Source organism: Tamandua tetradactyla, chromosome 1 (assembly GCF_023851605.1).
Source record: "Tamandua tetradactyla isolate mTamTet1 chromosome 1, mTamTet1.pri, whole genome shotgun sequence".
Taxonomy (NCBI): domain Eukaryota; kingdom Metazoa; phylum Chordata; class Mammalia; order Pilosa; family Myrmecophagidae; genus Tamandua; species Tamandua tetradactyla.
Window position 1 is genome coordinate 72,080,109 of NC_135327.1, and position 17,702 is coordinate 72,097,810.

Sequence of the window (17,702 nt, forward strand, 5' to 3'; positions counted from 1 at the left end):
CTCTGAGGGGTATAATGATGGCAATTAAACCATTCAGTAAATCCATAGTGGTGATTTTGGCAGGAATGTTGTAATCAGGGGAGTCAAATCTATATCCAGTTTCAATGTGAATAAAGTGCTGCCCCTTCCATGATGAACTGGTTTGATGAAATAAACCTGCTATCTACCAGGTTGCTGGCTGTTTCCCTGGTAAATGTTGCCATATTGGGGGGTCATTGTTGGACTCTACTTTTGGAAAACAGTCCCCTCCAAGGTGGCTATAGCCAAATGGAGGTCCATGCAGACCCTCCATTTCTTCCCCACCGTGACCACTTTGTTCATGGGCCCAATGGCAAGGAAAAGAGAGGCTGACCATCGTCTATAAAATAGGTCATTTTGTCCACTGTATTATTACAGTGTCTTTCTGTACTGATATCTCTCTTTAGTGAGCATTTCCATGGAATATACATATCTTCAAGCTGTTTGCTCATTTGGAAATATCTACTCACTTATTTTCTCAAAACACCTAATTTAATGTATACTAGTGAATAAACATCTGGCAAAGGAGCTACAACAGGAATCCAACCTGATTAAATGGGACAGTCATTCTTTGAGATCCATCTCTCTTTTCTATAGGCTAAGTAGATTAGGCTTCTGAGGATGTGGAGGGAATCATTATCCCTGCATATGTCTAGTATTTGAAAATGGCAGTAATCTCTGCAACTGTAACCCCTCCAGAAATGCAATATTGAGTTTTTGGTTTATTTTTTGGGTAGGTAGGGATAGTTCTAGGGGCTTCAATTAGAATAATTGAATAATCACTCCATATGTCATGGAACCAGTGAGGGGAATTCTCCCCCTTGCCATTCCAACAATGCTTAGTGGACCTCATAAAATAATAAGATAGGGTGGATCAGGAGACCCAATTAGTCCATTGTGAGATTCACTCCATTAGCCTCTACCCTAGGTATAATGGCATTTTGAGTTCACAGTAGTAGCATCAGTTCAGAGTCAGATCAATAAAATTCAAGATATTTGATATTTTCCTTTCCTTCATGTGGTAAATGGATGCAGGTCCCTTTGGGGAAAGTTAGAAAGGTTTACAGCATAAATTTTTGGCAGTATACTGGGATTCTTCCTCAAGAGGACCACCATGGACTGCTTTTGCTACACTTCATTCAAGGAACAAATACCCTTGGGTCTGTAAACTGGTTCCAGTCTGGGAACTAGCTAAGGAGCCATGAGTCTTCACTGTTGTGATTTAAGTCAGGCTTCTTTTCAATAAGCCAAGAACTTTTCTGTTTATGCCAGTCACCATTAGCCAAAGCCAAACATCTCTGTGGATCAAGCCATTCTGATTATTGTATCAACTTTGATGCCCACCTTATCTCTGGTCACATCTTAGCCCTCACTACTAGATCTCATCATATTCACTGGATTCATAGAGTCCATTTCAATGTCAGCATCTCCCATGCTGAGTAATGGATGGCAAAAAATTGCCATTATGGAGACATCTAACATGCTAATATTACCTTCACCAAATTATTTTCACCAACCCTTGTGAAAGAAATATCCTTTAGATCCATCAGGGAGCCAGAAGAAGAGGGTGGATGAGGAGGTCTTATATTTAAAAAAAAATCCACTCCAGGATTCGTCTCCCTCAGTCTTTTGATACTTTATTCTGTAAACCAAGTAAGGTCTGGCTTCTCAACTTCATTCAGTGTAATCCACTGATGAGGTCAGATTTTACTCAACTGAGAAAAGTTAGTGCTAGGCAAGCTGCTCAATCTAACACATTGAGTCCAGAATCTCTGGTAACTACACCATATCAATAAATTAAATACAAGTCAACAGTACATTCATTCCATTCTGATTTAATACCCTTAGGGTTCACGCCCATATATAGTCATCTACTTCTGATCTATAGTAAATTACCACACATTTAGTCACTTAAAATAACAAGCATTTATAATCTTACAATTTCAGAGGGTTACGAGAATGTGAATGGCTTAACTGGGTCCTCTGCTCAACTGGGTCCTCTGCTCAGAGGCTCACAAGGCTTCAGTCAAAAGGTATTGGCTGAGCTGCCTTCCTTTCTGTAGCACAATGTCTTCTTCTAAGCTCACATGGTTATTGGAAAAATTCAATTCCTTGTAGTTTTAGAACCGTGGTTCCCATTTTCATCCTAGCTGACAGTGAAAGGGGCTGCTGTCAGCTCCTGGAGCATCTGACAGCTTACTCTTTGTCATTTAATCCTCACAGAGGCCTTCTCAAAACATAGTAGCTTACTTTGCCAATGCCAGCAAGAGACCTCTTGTTCCAATCTGATAATATAGTCTCATATAATCATGCAAGTGACTCTTCCATTCCTTTTGCTATATTCTATTGTTTTGAATCAAGTTATGGGTTCCACTGATACTCAAGAGGAATTACTTGAGAGTAATTCATTGTGATCACCAAAGGATATGTCTTCCACATTGCAGATATATCCCAGATATCTTCTGATAAAAACGAACAAACTTGCAATTCTTTTGATGTGCATAGTAGGTCAACACTTGGTATCCATCTCCCCCCACCTGGGATACTTCCAGGGTTTAAATTAAGTTCAGAAGCAGTGAGAAACAATGATAATTCATGAGGAACATAAAGGCAAGGAAATAATTTCAAGAATCCGTTATAGGTTCTTTAGGCAACTCCTGTTGGGGAGGAAGAACAGCTTCTATTGGCAAAGAAAACATGGCAGAATTTTAGATCTAAGATTCCTCAGTGTCAGTGGAATCTTTCTGATGTCCTCATCTCTGTTTTGAGGCTCTTACTCTCCTTTTACTAATCAATGCCCTAATTTTAACGTAAAATTCTTATTAGGCTGTGGATTCAGTTTGCTTTGTGACTCAGCCTACCACTGGATTAGAATTTAGATTTATAGGAAATCCAGTTGATTACAGAAGATAAGAGCTTCTTTCAGGGCAGTTATAGAGTCTTTATGGCTTTTTAAAGCCCTGAACTCATTTTCTTTCATCAAGTTCTCTAGTGCATTTAGAAGCAACCAACCCACTGTGGTGTTTATACTCTTTTCACTAAACTGTACTATTCAGCTGCTATTTGGACACCCAAAACCTTGTCTTCTGTAGGCATTTTGACTCCAGGTGATTATAGATAATAGTTTTAGTAGCTTTCTACCACTGAATGCCATGAATAAGCAGTGTTCTGTTGACCACTGGAATTGGTGTCACATCTATCTTAACGTCTATAAATATTATCAGAATAAGGGAATTTAAAAAATAGGAATTAGATGTGGAAGGACACGGCCAAAGAAACTAAAATGCCACCTCTGGTGAAACTCTTTGTATGTACAATAGTGGTATACCCTAGGGTACTGTTGGTCTTCAGGGTCCAGGGCCAGTAAGCAGGAAGATGAGCTGGATGCACAGCAGAACAGAATGAGGACAACCAAACCCCTGAGACACCTCTACGTCTTTGTTTCTGTGCTTAACTATGATGACACAATACAATACTGTCAAACACAGTACAATGGAACTACCTTTTGGAAACCCAAACCTGGTCAACAACAGCCTCTTAGCACTCCTAGACCCCTGAATTTTCACAGGGAGTGAACTGACACTATATCACAGCCCCCAGAAAGTGGAATTTAGTGTAAAAGGAAGATAATCGGAGGTCAGAACAAGGAGGTCAACCTAAGAACAAATACCAATTTGATAGCGGGAACATTTTACAATATCTTGTCCATGTGAATAGGTGACTGGTGTATTTCTCTTTCCTTCCTTTTCTGAATTGAGTTTTTACTGTTTATACTTTTTCCTTCTTATAGTTTTATATTGGGGAGGTTGGAGGTAGATGAACTGTTTAGAACATAGATACCCTGAATCTGATGTGTTGTATATATCATCCATGATTTGGAACTTCAACCGAATGCAGTAACTTGATCAGAGTTTGAGGTTTTATAAATTGGGAGAAGGGATGAGTATATTGCATGCAGAGCATATTGAGATGGAGTGTATTTATCAATGCAGAGTAGTTAAGGGGATGATCTTTAGGAAAATGAAGACTTGACCTATTCGATACCCATTCCAAGCCAATCTATTTTTTTTTTTTACCTCTTTTCTGTATCGAGAATAAAAATAAATGTATCAATTCCTCACTTCTTCTACAAGTAGGGATGGCCATGTGGCATATCCTCTTCAATATAATGCAAAAGTCCTTGAAGAGGGATTTGATGTTCATCTTTCTTTTTCTGAATGGAAGGCTTGGAAGGAGCAGTCACCTATAACCATAAGAACAAAATCTGCTCATTTTCAGGATGGTGGGGCAAAAAATATACACATGGCCTGAAGTAAGGATGACATTGTAGAGACACTGAATGAGCTATAAATGACTATTGCTGGATTTATGTGAAGAGAAAAAAAAGAAAACAGTGCTGAATTAGAATTGGAGCTCTCTGTAACTTGCAGAACCAAATCCTACATGTTACACACTTTCACTACTTACTAGATGTGTGAAGTTGGGAGAGGTATTACATTATTGTGATTCCTTTATCTTATATATGAAATAAGAATAATAGTAATAAATCAGAGTTGGACAAATTAAATATGAAACTTATGTGGCTCTTTCAAACAAAATCGTTAACATAACCATTCAATAAAATAAGCATCAGCAACAGCAGCAGCATTATTATCTAAGGAAAGTTCAATCTCATTAGTGCTCAAAAAATGAAAATATAAAGTGGAAATAATTTCTATATAGCAAATTAAATGATAATTTTAAAATATTGTTGGGGAGAATTCAGTAAAACATGTACTCTGGTATATCCATTGTTGGGACTGTAAATTGGTACATTTCTTTAGAAAAGAAATTTGGCAAATGGTTCAGGGATTATAAACATCCAAACTAGTAATTCTGCTTCTGGGGATTTAGCAGATAAATGACTTATAAATTCCACAGAACTTTAAGGAAGAAGATGTTAACTGTAGTGCTCTTACTAAAACTAAAAATTTGGAAGCAATAGAAATCTCCAATGATTAGAAACATTTAAAGTATACTGCAGCATTTAACTGAAATGTATGAAATATTATGTCCACTAAAATTATGTTAATGAAATAAATGAAATATTGTGGAATTATACATAGTAATATTAAGGGAAATATTGGCTGAAGAATGGTACATATAGCATTAATTAAACATACCAAAATTGGAAATTTACCAAAATGTCAATAATGATATCTAGGTTATCAAACTATATGTGGTATTTTCCTCTTATAATTTTCTTTATTTTACAAATCTCCTATAATTAATACTATATCAATTAGGATGCTTTTACCAGCAAGTAACAGAGAACCTAATTTGCTTAAACAAATGGAACTTTCTTATCTCAAATAACTGGGAGGACCAGGGGAGGTTGAGATCCACATACAATAAGAGCCATGATTCAATGTCAACATAAGGGCCCAGTTCTTTTATTGTTTCCACTCTGTGTCTTCAGTGCTGGCTTCACCCTCAAGTTGTGTCACTTCATGGTGACAAGGGAGCAGTTGCCAGGAAAAGCCATGTGCTGACTGGCTAAGAAGGATCATTCTCTGGAGTAAACAAAGTTGACACTTTGTTGGGGAGAAGGGGAAAAGTAAATTAATATTGGGAAGGAGAGTAATAATGTATTTTCTAAATTGTTACCTTTAAAATTTTTTAAAGTATGTTATTGCTTCCAAGATTTGGAAAGTAATTCATTTCATTGCAGAAAATTCAGAAAACAAAGGGCATCAAGAAATATAGCGAAAACACACACGATCCCATAACTCGAGATAACTGTCAACATTTTGGTGCATTTGTTTTAAAAAAATTGAATACCACAGAAAAATTTGCATTATATATATATATAAATATTTCTCAAATATATATATATAGAGACAGAGAGAGCCTTACTTAATTCATAATTTGAAAATGTGATTTTAATCATGCAATAACATTTTATCATGTGGAGATATAACTTATTCAACAGTTGCTCTCTTGTAGGTATCGATGCTAATTTTCTGTTCATTATTATATTTAGTGTGGTGAATAACTACCTCTAAGTAATATTTCACCTGATTTCTGATTTATTCCTTAGGATACTTTTTTTAGTAAATGAGATTATTGAACCAAATTTGTTAACACTCTTTTAGCCTATTACCAAATAAATATGTATTGCACACTTGTAATGAGAAAAAAATAGAAAATGGGCATATTTGTCCTGCTAACTTCAGAGGTCATTGCAATGATCATATTAGATAAGTTTAAAAAATGTTTTCTGAAACTTAAGCCATTATAAGCCATTATATAAACATAAGATATTATTTGATGCAAAGAAAAATGAGAAACACTTAACACTGCTTTATGACAATAATCTCTTAGAGATTAGTTTATGATTTGTATAATATGCATTGTTATCACTTTAAACAACTTCCAACATTTTCAGTCCTATCTATTAATAGATGCAACATCTGTCTTAGTTACTGAAGTATTTATACTCACAGATTTTTAATCTACTAATATTTAAAATTATTAAGCACATAACTGTGTTCGAGGTAGAGGGCTAGGAAACTAGAAATATCCTTGTAAATATTGAATGTGAAGACAGAAAAATGTGCAATTAAGTAAAATAAATTTGATAATACAATGAAACACAGAGCAAAAGGAACATTTAACGGGACAAATACAGCAAAGAACACTTAACTATGGGAACCCAGAAAGAGAAGCAGTATATCCTTCTCTTTCTTCTCCTGCATTTTCCTCTGCCTCAATTTCTGCAGATTGTTCTGTTAATCTTATCTTGTTCTGCTCTCTGATATTTCCATGATCATATTGTTCTGCCTTCATAAGTTAAATATTCATAACTCTGATCTTCCTCTTACTTTTTGTCTACCCATATCCTACACCACCTATATTTACTTGATCCGATTCTGATCTCCAATGCATATCATTGCTGTCATAACTCTGCCTCTGCTTTCCCAGGCTGATTAGCTGATGATATCATGGTATTCGTGTGAGAGAAAAATGTGCCTTACTCAGATGTGTTTAAAAATAGAAAAAAAAAAACCAGGCCAAACTTAAAAAGTTAATAGGAAAAACTATATATTTCAATCGATCATATTATACAATTATGTTTCAAAGAAATTTGAAAACATTAAGGAGGTTGCACTGGTTTTCATGAAAGACTCAGTAGGCCTTTTACAAGTTACAGAATACATGTGTTCCTTAAAGAACAATTAAGTCAGCCAAACAGTGTAATATGTTCAACATGTAACTAACTAGGGAATAGAAGACACTTGAATAACTCCTATAAAGTATCTGAAAACAATTATACCATGGTTATGAAAGCCCAAAGAGATTAAAAGAAAGAAAACACCACACACACACACACACATACACCAGGATTTCAAAAGGAACATAGCTACGTGTCATTTCTCTTCCCTTTGTATTTGTGTGAGGAACCTGAGGTTGCTTTTGTCACATAATGTCCACATAAGAGGTTTATCAACTATCTGGTGAATTTTCCTTGTCAAAGTATTGCACAGTTTTACCTAGATTCAACTTGTATATATTTGCCATTTATAAATGTTTATGTTTTAAGACAAGATATATAAAGAACAAAACAGGGAGTGACAAGGAGATAGTAAAATTGATGCAAATATAAATAAAACTATAATTAGAAAATTGTGAGACTACTAATTTTGTAAGTTAATCATATGTTTTTCATGGAATTTAAATATTTAATTCTCTAGACAATTATCCATATTCAAATATAGCATCCCAAAGTGAAAAAAAGGTCAGTATAGTGGTAGTGGCAGTAATATCTGTCATATAATACTCATTTTAACAGCAAAGAAAATGAAACAAAAGTTTTGATATTTGTTCGATTCTTTTCCATAGAGGTGCTGTTTGCAAAACAAATAGCTTAGTCTCTCTGAATGTATACTGAGAAAATTCAAACCTTAATTTAGGCATATGTAATGATTACTTCATTCTAAAAGGTCAAAAAGGTAGCTTATCAGATTTTAAACCTCAAATGCTTAAGACAGCCAAACTGAACTACATTAAAAACCCAGAATGTTTTGGGAGATAGGCCCTATACTTTAAGGGCAAAATATTGCAGTAATAAGACTTCCACACATTTAAAAGTGACTTTGAACTAGGAAAGGTTAAAGAAAAAAGGAATAAAACCCTGTAAAGTTAAATCAAAGGGAATGAAAGACCCTGAAATGAAACTGATTGTATTAGAATATAATATGGTGCTCTGAATCCAACCTACACATAGGAAAGACAGACTAAGATTTTTTTTTAATCTTGAAAAAATTTGGGGTATCCCAATATAGTATATTTCAATCTACTTTTTAAGCACAGAGATACAAGAAATATTTTGAGTCATATGTAGGCCTGGCATAAACAGATGAGGATAACAGAATGTTCGCCTTCATAAAGCATTTGAACGTACAGTGTTTGATCAAAATGATGACACCATTTTTTTTTGTAAAATCTAATGCATTTAATTTTGGCATAATATTGTTTATTATATAGTAATATTTCAAAAAAATACTTTTCTGTTTAATAAACCACTGAGGAATTCAAAACAATTGTCTATTAGCATGCTTTTGCTCCATATATCATACTGGTATTGCATTGAAGGCAGTGAAGTCCATCACGGGGGTTGTAAGTTCCAGGGCTGCAGACCACTGTGAAAAAAGAATGAGCTAATAAGTACACTTTTCCAGAAATGCTACCTAATTTAGCTGTGCAGAAGATACATTTTCAAAGAAGATACTTTTTTCAGCACCAAGATTCAATAATGTAGGTTATTGTTCGGATCTGGTGCATATTGTATTATTTGATTTTATATAATTTATTTTTTAAATGTATTTTTTTCCAAATTGGGAAATATTCTTTTATTCAGAGGCAGTATTTTCCACACTAGATTCAAGAGAGTTCCTCAAGTTTTAACAGATGCCTTATGTGGGGACTAATGTTTCCAAATGAAAAATTAACATTAAAAAGAAGTTAAACAGATGCATTTGCTTCAGTAATAACAGTGTTTAAACTGAAAATACATATTATAAAATTCCAATGATATAACAGTATATGTTTCCTTAAATTGTATAACTATGGCACACTTTCTCTGAAAGTACAATAACTAATATTTATTAGAGCAAAATTTTGGAAATGTTACACAAAGGGATTCAAAGTGCTAACAATCTTTACACAAGTGCAAGAGAAATCTGCAAACATTCTTTACACACACAGTAAGAATTATATAAGACAGTTTTATACTTTGCAGAACTAAAGCTAAATTATTTGTTGGTACAGTAAAATTGATACTGGCATTAAATCATATAAACCAAAGTTGAAATAAATATAATTTTCAAATAAATGTTATTAAATTAACAAACCTTCATAATACTATATGTGTAATGTCACAATCCTTATCTATAATACCTTCTAATGTTATATATACATATTAAAATGCTTTTTCGTTTCTTAAGTAGAATTGATGAAAAATATTTAAAATTTCTTCAAAGTAAAAAATTAGAAAAGGTATCATACAGGTTTGATTTTCACTTAGTAATACATCTCCAAGCTACAGATTTAACTGCAGCCTGATTAAATCATGGCTACTTAAATAAGAAGAGAAAGAAACATTACAGACTGATCAGTAGTTCTGAATAAAGAAACAATAAAATACAGGAAAGAACTCTTTATGAACTAAGAACATAGAATAATTTCTTTAATAAACAACAACAAGCATTAAACATTACAGGGAAAATGGATATATCTGATATTAAAATCAAGGACTTTTGTCCATAAAAAATCACAAATCTAACAACAGCTGAGCAACAAATTGGGGAAGACAGTTACAGGTATACAACCAAAAGAGGAATGTGGTTCAGAATATATACTCCTATAAATCAATGAAAAAAAACAGACAAAGAAAAATTTAAAATAGAAACAAAAGACAAAATGAATGGCCAGTAAATGGATTTTTGTTGAGTCAACAGCAACAAAATAAGCTTAAATGCAATAGGAATCTGAGAAATGCAAATAAACATCAAAATGTGATACATCAGGGCGGTGCAACGATGGCTCAGTAGCAGAATTCTTGCCTGCCATGCCACAGACCCAGGTTCTATTCCCGGAGCTTCCCATGTAAAAAAAAAAAAAAAGTGATACACTACATATTCACAAGGTTGGCACGTATTTAAGGTTTAATTGTGCCAGGTATTAGCAAAGATGTGGAACAAAAGATTTCTCCTACATTTTGTTGTAAAAGTGTGAATTAACAGAACAACTATGGAAGATAGTCTGACGTTTTTAAATAAACTGAGTATTTTGTGATTCATTATTAGATAAAGACCTTGAAGAATTGTGGATACAAGGATATATGAAAATATTCATGACAGTAATAGTTATAATAGCAAAAAGAGTAGGGATTAGAATCAATGTCAACTGACAATAACATACATACATATACATGTATATAAATAAACAAATTGTGATAAATTCATGTAGTAGAAAATCATACTGAAATGAAAATGAAAGAAAAAGAGAAAACCAAATAGCATTACTGCCTCATAAGCATGGATGAGTCTCACAAATCATATCTACAAAAATAAACCAAATTTTCAGACTAGATTTTTCAACATGCAGCAGTATGTTAATGCAATAATATAAATTTTGACAAAATTAATCTATATATTCAAAGAAATTGCAAATCAAATCTCTATAATGATTTTATTTAAGTGAACTAAACAAATTTTGAAATGATAACTTTCAAAAAGAATAAAGTAGGTAGTCTGGCCTCTCTACATATCAAGACATTTAATAAAGCTTTAGTAATTATCACAGATCAATAAAATGAAACAGAGAACCCATAAGGGACCCATGCATACACATACATACACAAATACATATATTAAAGACTACATATATATATATAGTCTTTAAAAGCCTTATTTCATTCTCTCTATAAAATAAAGTATATCTGTATTCAATCCCTGGGTGTATAGAAACAAAATTTTGAAATTAATGAAATAAAATATCAGGGAAATTTCTCATGATTATGAGGAAAATAGACTTTTCTAAAAAACAACAAATAAAGAAAGTAAGGAAGAAGACTGATAATACAGTTGTCATGGTCAGGTTCATGTGTCAACTTGGCCAGGTGGTGGTGCCTGGTTGTCTGGTCAGGCAAGCGCTGGCCTGTCTGTTGCTTTGAGGACATTTCCTAGACTTAAATCATGATCGGGTGGCATCCACAGCTGATTGCATTTGTAATCATTGCCTTCTGCAATGAGTGACGCTTAATGTAATCACCCGAAGCCTTTTAAGGAGGATTCAGAATAGAAAGTCAGTCATCCCTCCAGCTTAAAGCATCAGCCTCTCCTGAGACTTCACTGAGGACCTTCATTGGAGCTGCCAGCTTGTGGTCTGCCCTACAGACCTTGGGCTCTATATCCCCATGGTTACATGAGACACTCTAATTAATTAATTAATTAAGCATGGGCAGGCACTGGGAATTGAACCTACCACTGACCCACAATCTCACTGCCCTATAAACTTTTATTTATGGATATCTCCTGCTGATTCTGTTTCTCTAGAGAACCCTAGCTAACACAACAGTAAACAAAATTTAGTTACCAGTGACACTTTACACAGTTAAAAAACAAGTGGCAAGATAGTGAAATCAGTGAAGATGACAGTAGAGTAGGCAGTTCCAAGTACCCATTCCTACAAAGAAACACTGAAATACCAAGAAGTCAACTATTAAAAATTAATTTTGCCAGTACTCTGAAAAATAGTTAAAGGTTTATAGCACCCAAGCAAATGCTGAATGAAGGAAAAACCAACTTTTAAAAAGTACGAAAGCTTTGTGGAATTTTAATCTGCACACCACCCCCCATCTCCTCTCTAGCTGGAAAGTGGTCTTGAACAAGACAGCACATGTTTCCAGCCTAGGACCCTGTCCACAGCTCCACAGTGAGCAGGGCAGACCTTATTCACAAAGAATTTGGGTTGTCTGGGTGCTACCTGAGATACTGGTGAAAGGCATTTGTATTTGTTGCATCTACTCTAGAATCCCTCAGGGCAGAAAAATGGTGGGCAATTCTCAAAACATTTATAATTGAGGCATAAAACAGAGCTCCAAAAGTCTTGGAATAGAAGCTGCTGAGAGAGCTTCTTTGGAAGATCAGGGTATTCAAGGGCACCCATGAATATTAGGGAATCTAGGAAGCCATGCACATACCATGGGAAGAATGCATTCTTAGTGAATACCTTAAGCTTTCACCTCTGGCTGATCTCCAGTAAGTAGGAACTGAAGGCTAAGGCAGAGTGGTCTAGCTAAACATTGAAGGAGCATGCTGGGGAAACCACAGACATGCTCAATGGACATTTCTGAGGCCTCACTTACCCTCCCTCCTTTTCCCCTGTTACTTGTCTGTGTGCATATGTTTCAACATGTTTCCATTTCACAGCCTGGGAGAGATGTTTGGTCTCAACTATGAAAAATAAGCTACCCAGAAATGGAATGGTCTCACTATACTTTGAACCCAAAACTGGAAACTAGCAGCACCAGCTGCTTGCCAAGGCTGGAATGCCACAAAAAAAAGGTTGCTTGATACATGCTTTTTGCTCAATGGCAGAGTCCCACCCCATGGGATGTACAAAATCCCCACATTCGGACAAGACAGGATCCTTCATCTCCAATGCAAAGTGGAACATGCAGAGCTGGCATCTACTGATCCTGAACTAAGCAGTTGGGCTCCCCAAGGGAATGGCAATGATGTGACTTCTTCCCCTGCTATTTTGGACCCTTTGTGCTGTGTAGTAATAAAGCAATCATTTGTTGAGAATCTCTACTGTTGCTGAGCCTATGTTCCTACAATGCACTGTACAGCAACTCATTCCACAGAGTGCCCAACTACATAACCAATTGCAAGTAAAACAAAGCAAAGCAAAACAAAACAAAAATCCTCTTCCAGTCTTGTTTTGCCTTGCTTTGTTTTGTTTGGGGAGGGTTCACTTTCATTCTTTATTACTTTATTTTCTCTTTCTTTCTTTTTGCCACTGTTTCTCTCTGTCTCTGTCTCTGTCTGGACTCTTGGCTTTCAAGGAATTCTCTTACAAACACTAGATACACGCTAAAGTAACAGAAATGAAAGAGTAACTTTTTTTTTTTTTTTAGAGTAACTAAAGAGGCCACACAAGATGAAGGACACACACTTTAAAAAAAAGTTAGAAAATCTTACTAAACAAACAGCTACATCCCACAGAAAGCAGCAAAATCAAACTAGATTTTTAAATAAATTTGAATTTTAATTGTAGTCCCTATAATAACTACTAAAAAAACTGAAAAATTATACACAAAGGAAATTAGAAGAGAATCAAAATAGTACACTACAAAAATCAATTACATGCAGATGAAGGCAGCAATGAGGATATGAGGACCAGAAAAGGCAAAAGACAAACAGAAAACAAATAGCAAAATGGCAGAAGAATATCCTTTCAAACTGAATTACCTTAAATGTAATCAGATGAAATTTTCCAATTAAACATCAGAGGTTAACAGAATGGCTTAAAAAAAAAAAGATCCAAATACATGCTGTCTACAGGACACTCACTTAAAATTTAAAGGCATAAACAGAAGTCACAACTATTCTGGAGTTATAACTATTATTTCTAAATTCTGAGATACTGAGCTATTTGTGTACAACCTAGTCATCCCCAGAAACTTTGGGTATTTATGTGAAACCTCAGACTCACAGTTAGAGCTCTGAATCTATGAAACTCATCATTACCCATACAGCAGCTATTTAAAAAGTTGAAAAAGTAATCAGACTTCAACTAGGGACATGAATTTAGTTGATCTAGATAGGCATAAGGTAAATCAGAATAAAGAGTAAAGGATGATATGGCCTATATTTTAAAACTTCAGCTTCTGTGTGGGACCAAAGGAAAAGATGTTTGTTTGGTGCAAAATTTATACTTTGGGTAGTACATTATTTAATTTCACTTTTATGGTTAGTTTACTTCAACACCATAATTACATGTAATCTTGAATAGGGCATGGGATCATGTCAGTTTGTACAGGTTAGTGTGATGTCCTGCTATTTCCCCGTGTAATTTGGGGAGAGAAGAAAAAATATTTGCAAGGTCCTCTTGGGGGACTTGGGAGAAAGGAAATAGTAAATGTTCCCAATTGGGAAATTCCTAATATCATCACAAGCAGTGGGGACAATCAATTCAATAGGCTGAACCCTCGATCTTTGGGTTCAACCCTATGAAATTTATTCCTGCAAAAGAGAAGCTAAGCCTACTTATAGTTATGCCTTACAATCACCCCAGAGAACTTCTTTTGTTGCTCAGATATGCCTCACTCTCTCTCTATGCCAACTCAGCAGGTGAACTCACTGCCATCCCTACTATGTAGGACATGACTCCTAGGGGTGTAAATTTCCCTAGCAATGTGGGACAGGATGAGCCTGGATCCATCATTATGGGACTGAGAGAGCCTTCTTGACCAAAAGGGGAACAGAGAAATGAGACAAAATAAAGTTTCAGTGCCTGAGAGATTTCAAACAGAGTTGAGAGGTTATCCTGGAGGTTATTCTTATGCATTATACAGATATCCCTTTTAAATTATGGTGTATTGAGAGTGGCTAGAGGGAAGTACCTGAAACTGTTGAACTGTTTTCCAGTATCCTTGATTCTTGAAGATGATTGTATAACTATATAGCTTTTACAGTGTGACGTGATTGTGAAAATCTTGTATCTGATGCTCCTTTTATCCAGGGTAGGACAGATGAGTAGAAAAATAAATTGATAAATAATAGGGGTGGGATAAGGGGTAAAAAAAAATGGGTGGATTGAAATAGTAGTGGTCAATGAGAGGGGGGGAAAGGGGTATGGGATGTATGAGTTTTTTCTTTTTTCTTTTTCTGGAGTGATGCAAATCTTTTAAAAATGATCATGGTAATGAATACACAACTATGTGATGCTATTGTGAGCCACTGATTGTATACTGTGGATGGAATGTATGTGTGTGAAGATTTCTCAATAAATACACTTTAAAAAGAAAGAAACATTGAAAGTAAGAGTATAAACAAATATTCCATGCAAAGATTAACAAATGAATGCTTGTACAGCAATATTAATATCAGACAAATTAAATTAGAAAGAAAGCAGTTACAAGATACAAAGGTAGTATTATATAATGATAAAATGATCACTTCATCAGGAAGCTTTAACACTATAAACATATACACACCAAAGAAGAGAACACCAATTTCCTTGAAGAACATACTGAAAGAACTGAAGGGAGAAATAGATAGTTCTACATTTATAATTAGAGATTACAATACTATTTCCAATATGGATAGACTAACTAGGCAGATCAATAAGGAAACAGGGGATTTGATGAATATAAACAAACAGGACTGAATGCAAATATACAGGACATTCCATCCCAAAATAGCAGAATACAAATTTTACCAAAGTATATATGCAAATTTCTCAAAATTTACAGACCTTCTATTAGGCCACAAAACAAGTTTCAATAGTTTACAAAGATTAAAACAATGCAAAGTATATCTGATCAAAACGTAATAAAACTAGAAGTCAATGAAAAAGTAAACTGGCACATTCACACATATGAGAAAATTAAATAAAACACTCAAAGGTGAAATATTATCGGAAATTAGAAAATACTTAGGGATGAATGAAAACAAAAATAATTGTAGCAAAATGTAGAAATGCCCTGAAAGCATTGTACAGAAGGAAGTGCTTAGCCATAAATGCCAGATGTAAAAATGTATAAAAGACATCAAAGTAAAGCCTAACTTCACACCTAAATAAACTAGAAATAATCCAAAACCAGCTAAAAGAAGGAAATAAACAGTTGAGCAAAGATAAATGAAATAGAGAAAAATAAAACAATAGAGAGAAGCAATAAAATCAAAGTTGGTCCATTGGGACTTCTGGGAATATTGCAGAATGGGAAGGCTGAGTTCACTCCTGCTCCAAGGAACAACTAGAGAAGTGACACAAAACAACTTGATAGCAGTTCCTGGGTGTGAGTGACTTGAGAGTATCTTCTACACTATACAGGGAGGTCCTGGATGTAAAAGCTAGGGAATTGAGACACAGAGAATGGGGTGAGTAGGTTCTGGAGGGATTCCAGCAGAGACAACAGGCCCCACCCAGTAAAGTGCCTGCCCCTACAGCTAGCTTGGGATATTAGGTCCACAGCCAAGAGCTCCCTTGGGGTACATGGAAGTCAGTAAACTTGCTTTCCCTGCTCATCATAGAGACTATTCAGCTAGTGCACAAAGCCTACTACTTCCCTTTTCGTATGCATGCCTGGAACCCTCAGAAGTGCACAGACTGGGAAGCAGGAACAAGGAAGCAAGTCAAGCTGTGCATCTAACCCCTGTGCCCCAGTGCCCCATGACATGCCGTGTACCACACACCGGGCCCCGGGCCCTGCCCTATGTTCTATGCCACACCCAGCCAGCAGGCATTTCCAGGTTGGCTGAGGACAGGGGCAACTGACATACCCAGTCCCATAAGCCCAAGTCAATCCAAGTGGGAGCCTGGGGACCTCAAGTATGTCAGGCCCACAGGCAGAATCTCTGCTGAGATGCACACTACCTATTACCCAGCCCCAGGGTTGGAGGCTTTCAGTGCATACCAGAACCAGTGGACCTGGCTGGAATTGCATAGGGTCTCCACCCACCTCACCAGGCCGTCTCAGTCAGGGAGAGGTGGGCCTCAGGGGAAGAGGAGGCCCCTAAGCGCCATCTGCTGGGGAGAAACAGAAAGTAAAATCTGACTAACCGCCTATGTGTCAAGCTTCAAACAGATCCTCAAGAAGAGCTGCATCACCAGCATGAGGTCTGGGTATTGGTTTGGCAGTGAATTACTGACGACCAAGTGCAAAGGAAGACCTTCAACACAAATCCACGCAAATGCAAAACCTTAGATGACTGAGGGAAATCAATTTCTAAAATAATCTTATTAAGGTAATCAAATGCCTCAAAGCCAACAGAAAATGGCAAACCATATAAAGATGCAGGCAGATTAAAGCCCAGCCAAATGACCAAAATAAAACACGAGAGGAGACACAGATTCTGGAACAACTATTCAAACATAATAAATTCAGTGGGTTGGCTAATGATATAAGGAATATCAAGAAGACACTAGAAAAGCATAAAGAAAAATTTGAAATTATAAGTAGAAAAATAGCAAATATCACAAAGATGAAAGATAATGTAGACCAAATTAAAAATACAACAGAGATTAAAAATAGCAGATTTGAAGAGGCAAAGAAAGAGTAATTGAACTAGAGGACAGGACTATTGAATTCAAAGGCACAAAAGAACAAATGGCAAAAAGAAGGAAACATTTGAATTTGATCCCAGGGAAATGATGACAGGAATCACTGGTGTCCCAGGAAGAAAAGACAAGGGGCCAAGAAGATTAGTTGAGGAGATAATGGAAGAAAATTTCTAACCATTATAAAAGACATAAATATGCAGATCAAAGAAGCTGTTGGCAAATCCAAAATAGAATAAATCCAAATAGGTCTACTCCAAGACACATACTAATCATTCTGTTAAATGTTGAAGAGAAGCAGAAAGTCCTGAAAGTGGCAAGAGAAAGCAACTCACCACATACAGAGGAAATAA

General features: G+C 35.6%; 1 protein-coding gene across 4 annotated transcripts in view; it reads right to left on the minus strand.

The window, feature by feature from the left end:
• Positions 1–7,084: 7,084 nt before the first annotated feature.
• Positions 7,085–17,702, minus strand: part of ZPBP (zona pellucida binding protein) — a 158,064-nt gene continuing 147,446 nt past the window's right edge. For 2 of the 4 annotated variants that reach the window (XM_077118912.1, XM_077118919.1), the window contains one exon: positions 7,085–8,699. In XM_077118912.1, coding sequence (XP_076975027.1) covers positions 8,666–8,699 — 34 coding nt within the window. In that variant the 3' untranslated portion in view covers positions 7,085–8,665. The remainder of the gene's footprint in view (positions 8,700–17,702) is intronic. The other 2 variants (XR_013158698.1, XM_077118934.1) reach the window with 2 other exon arrangements.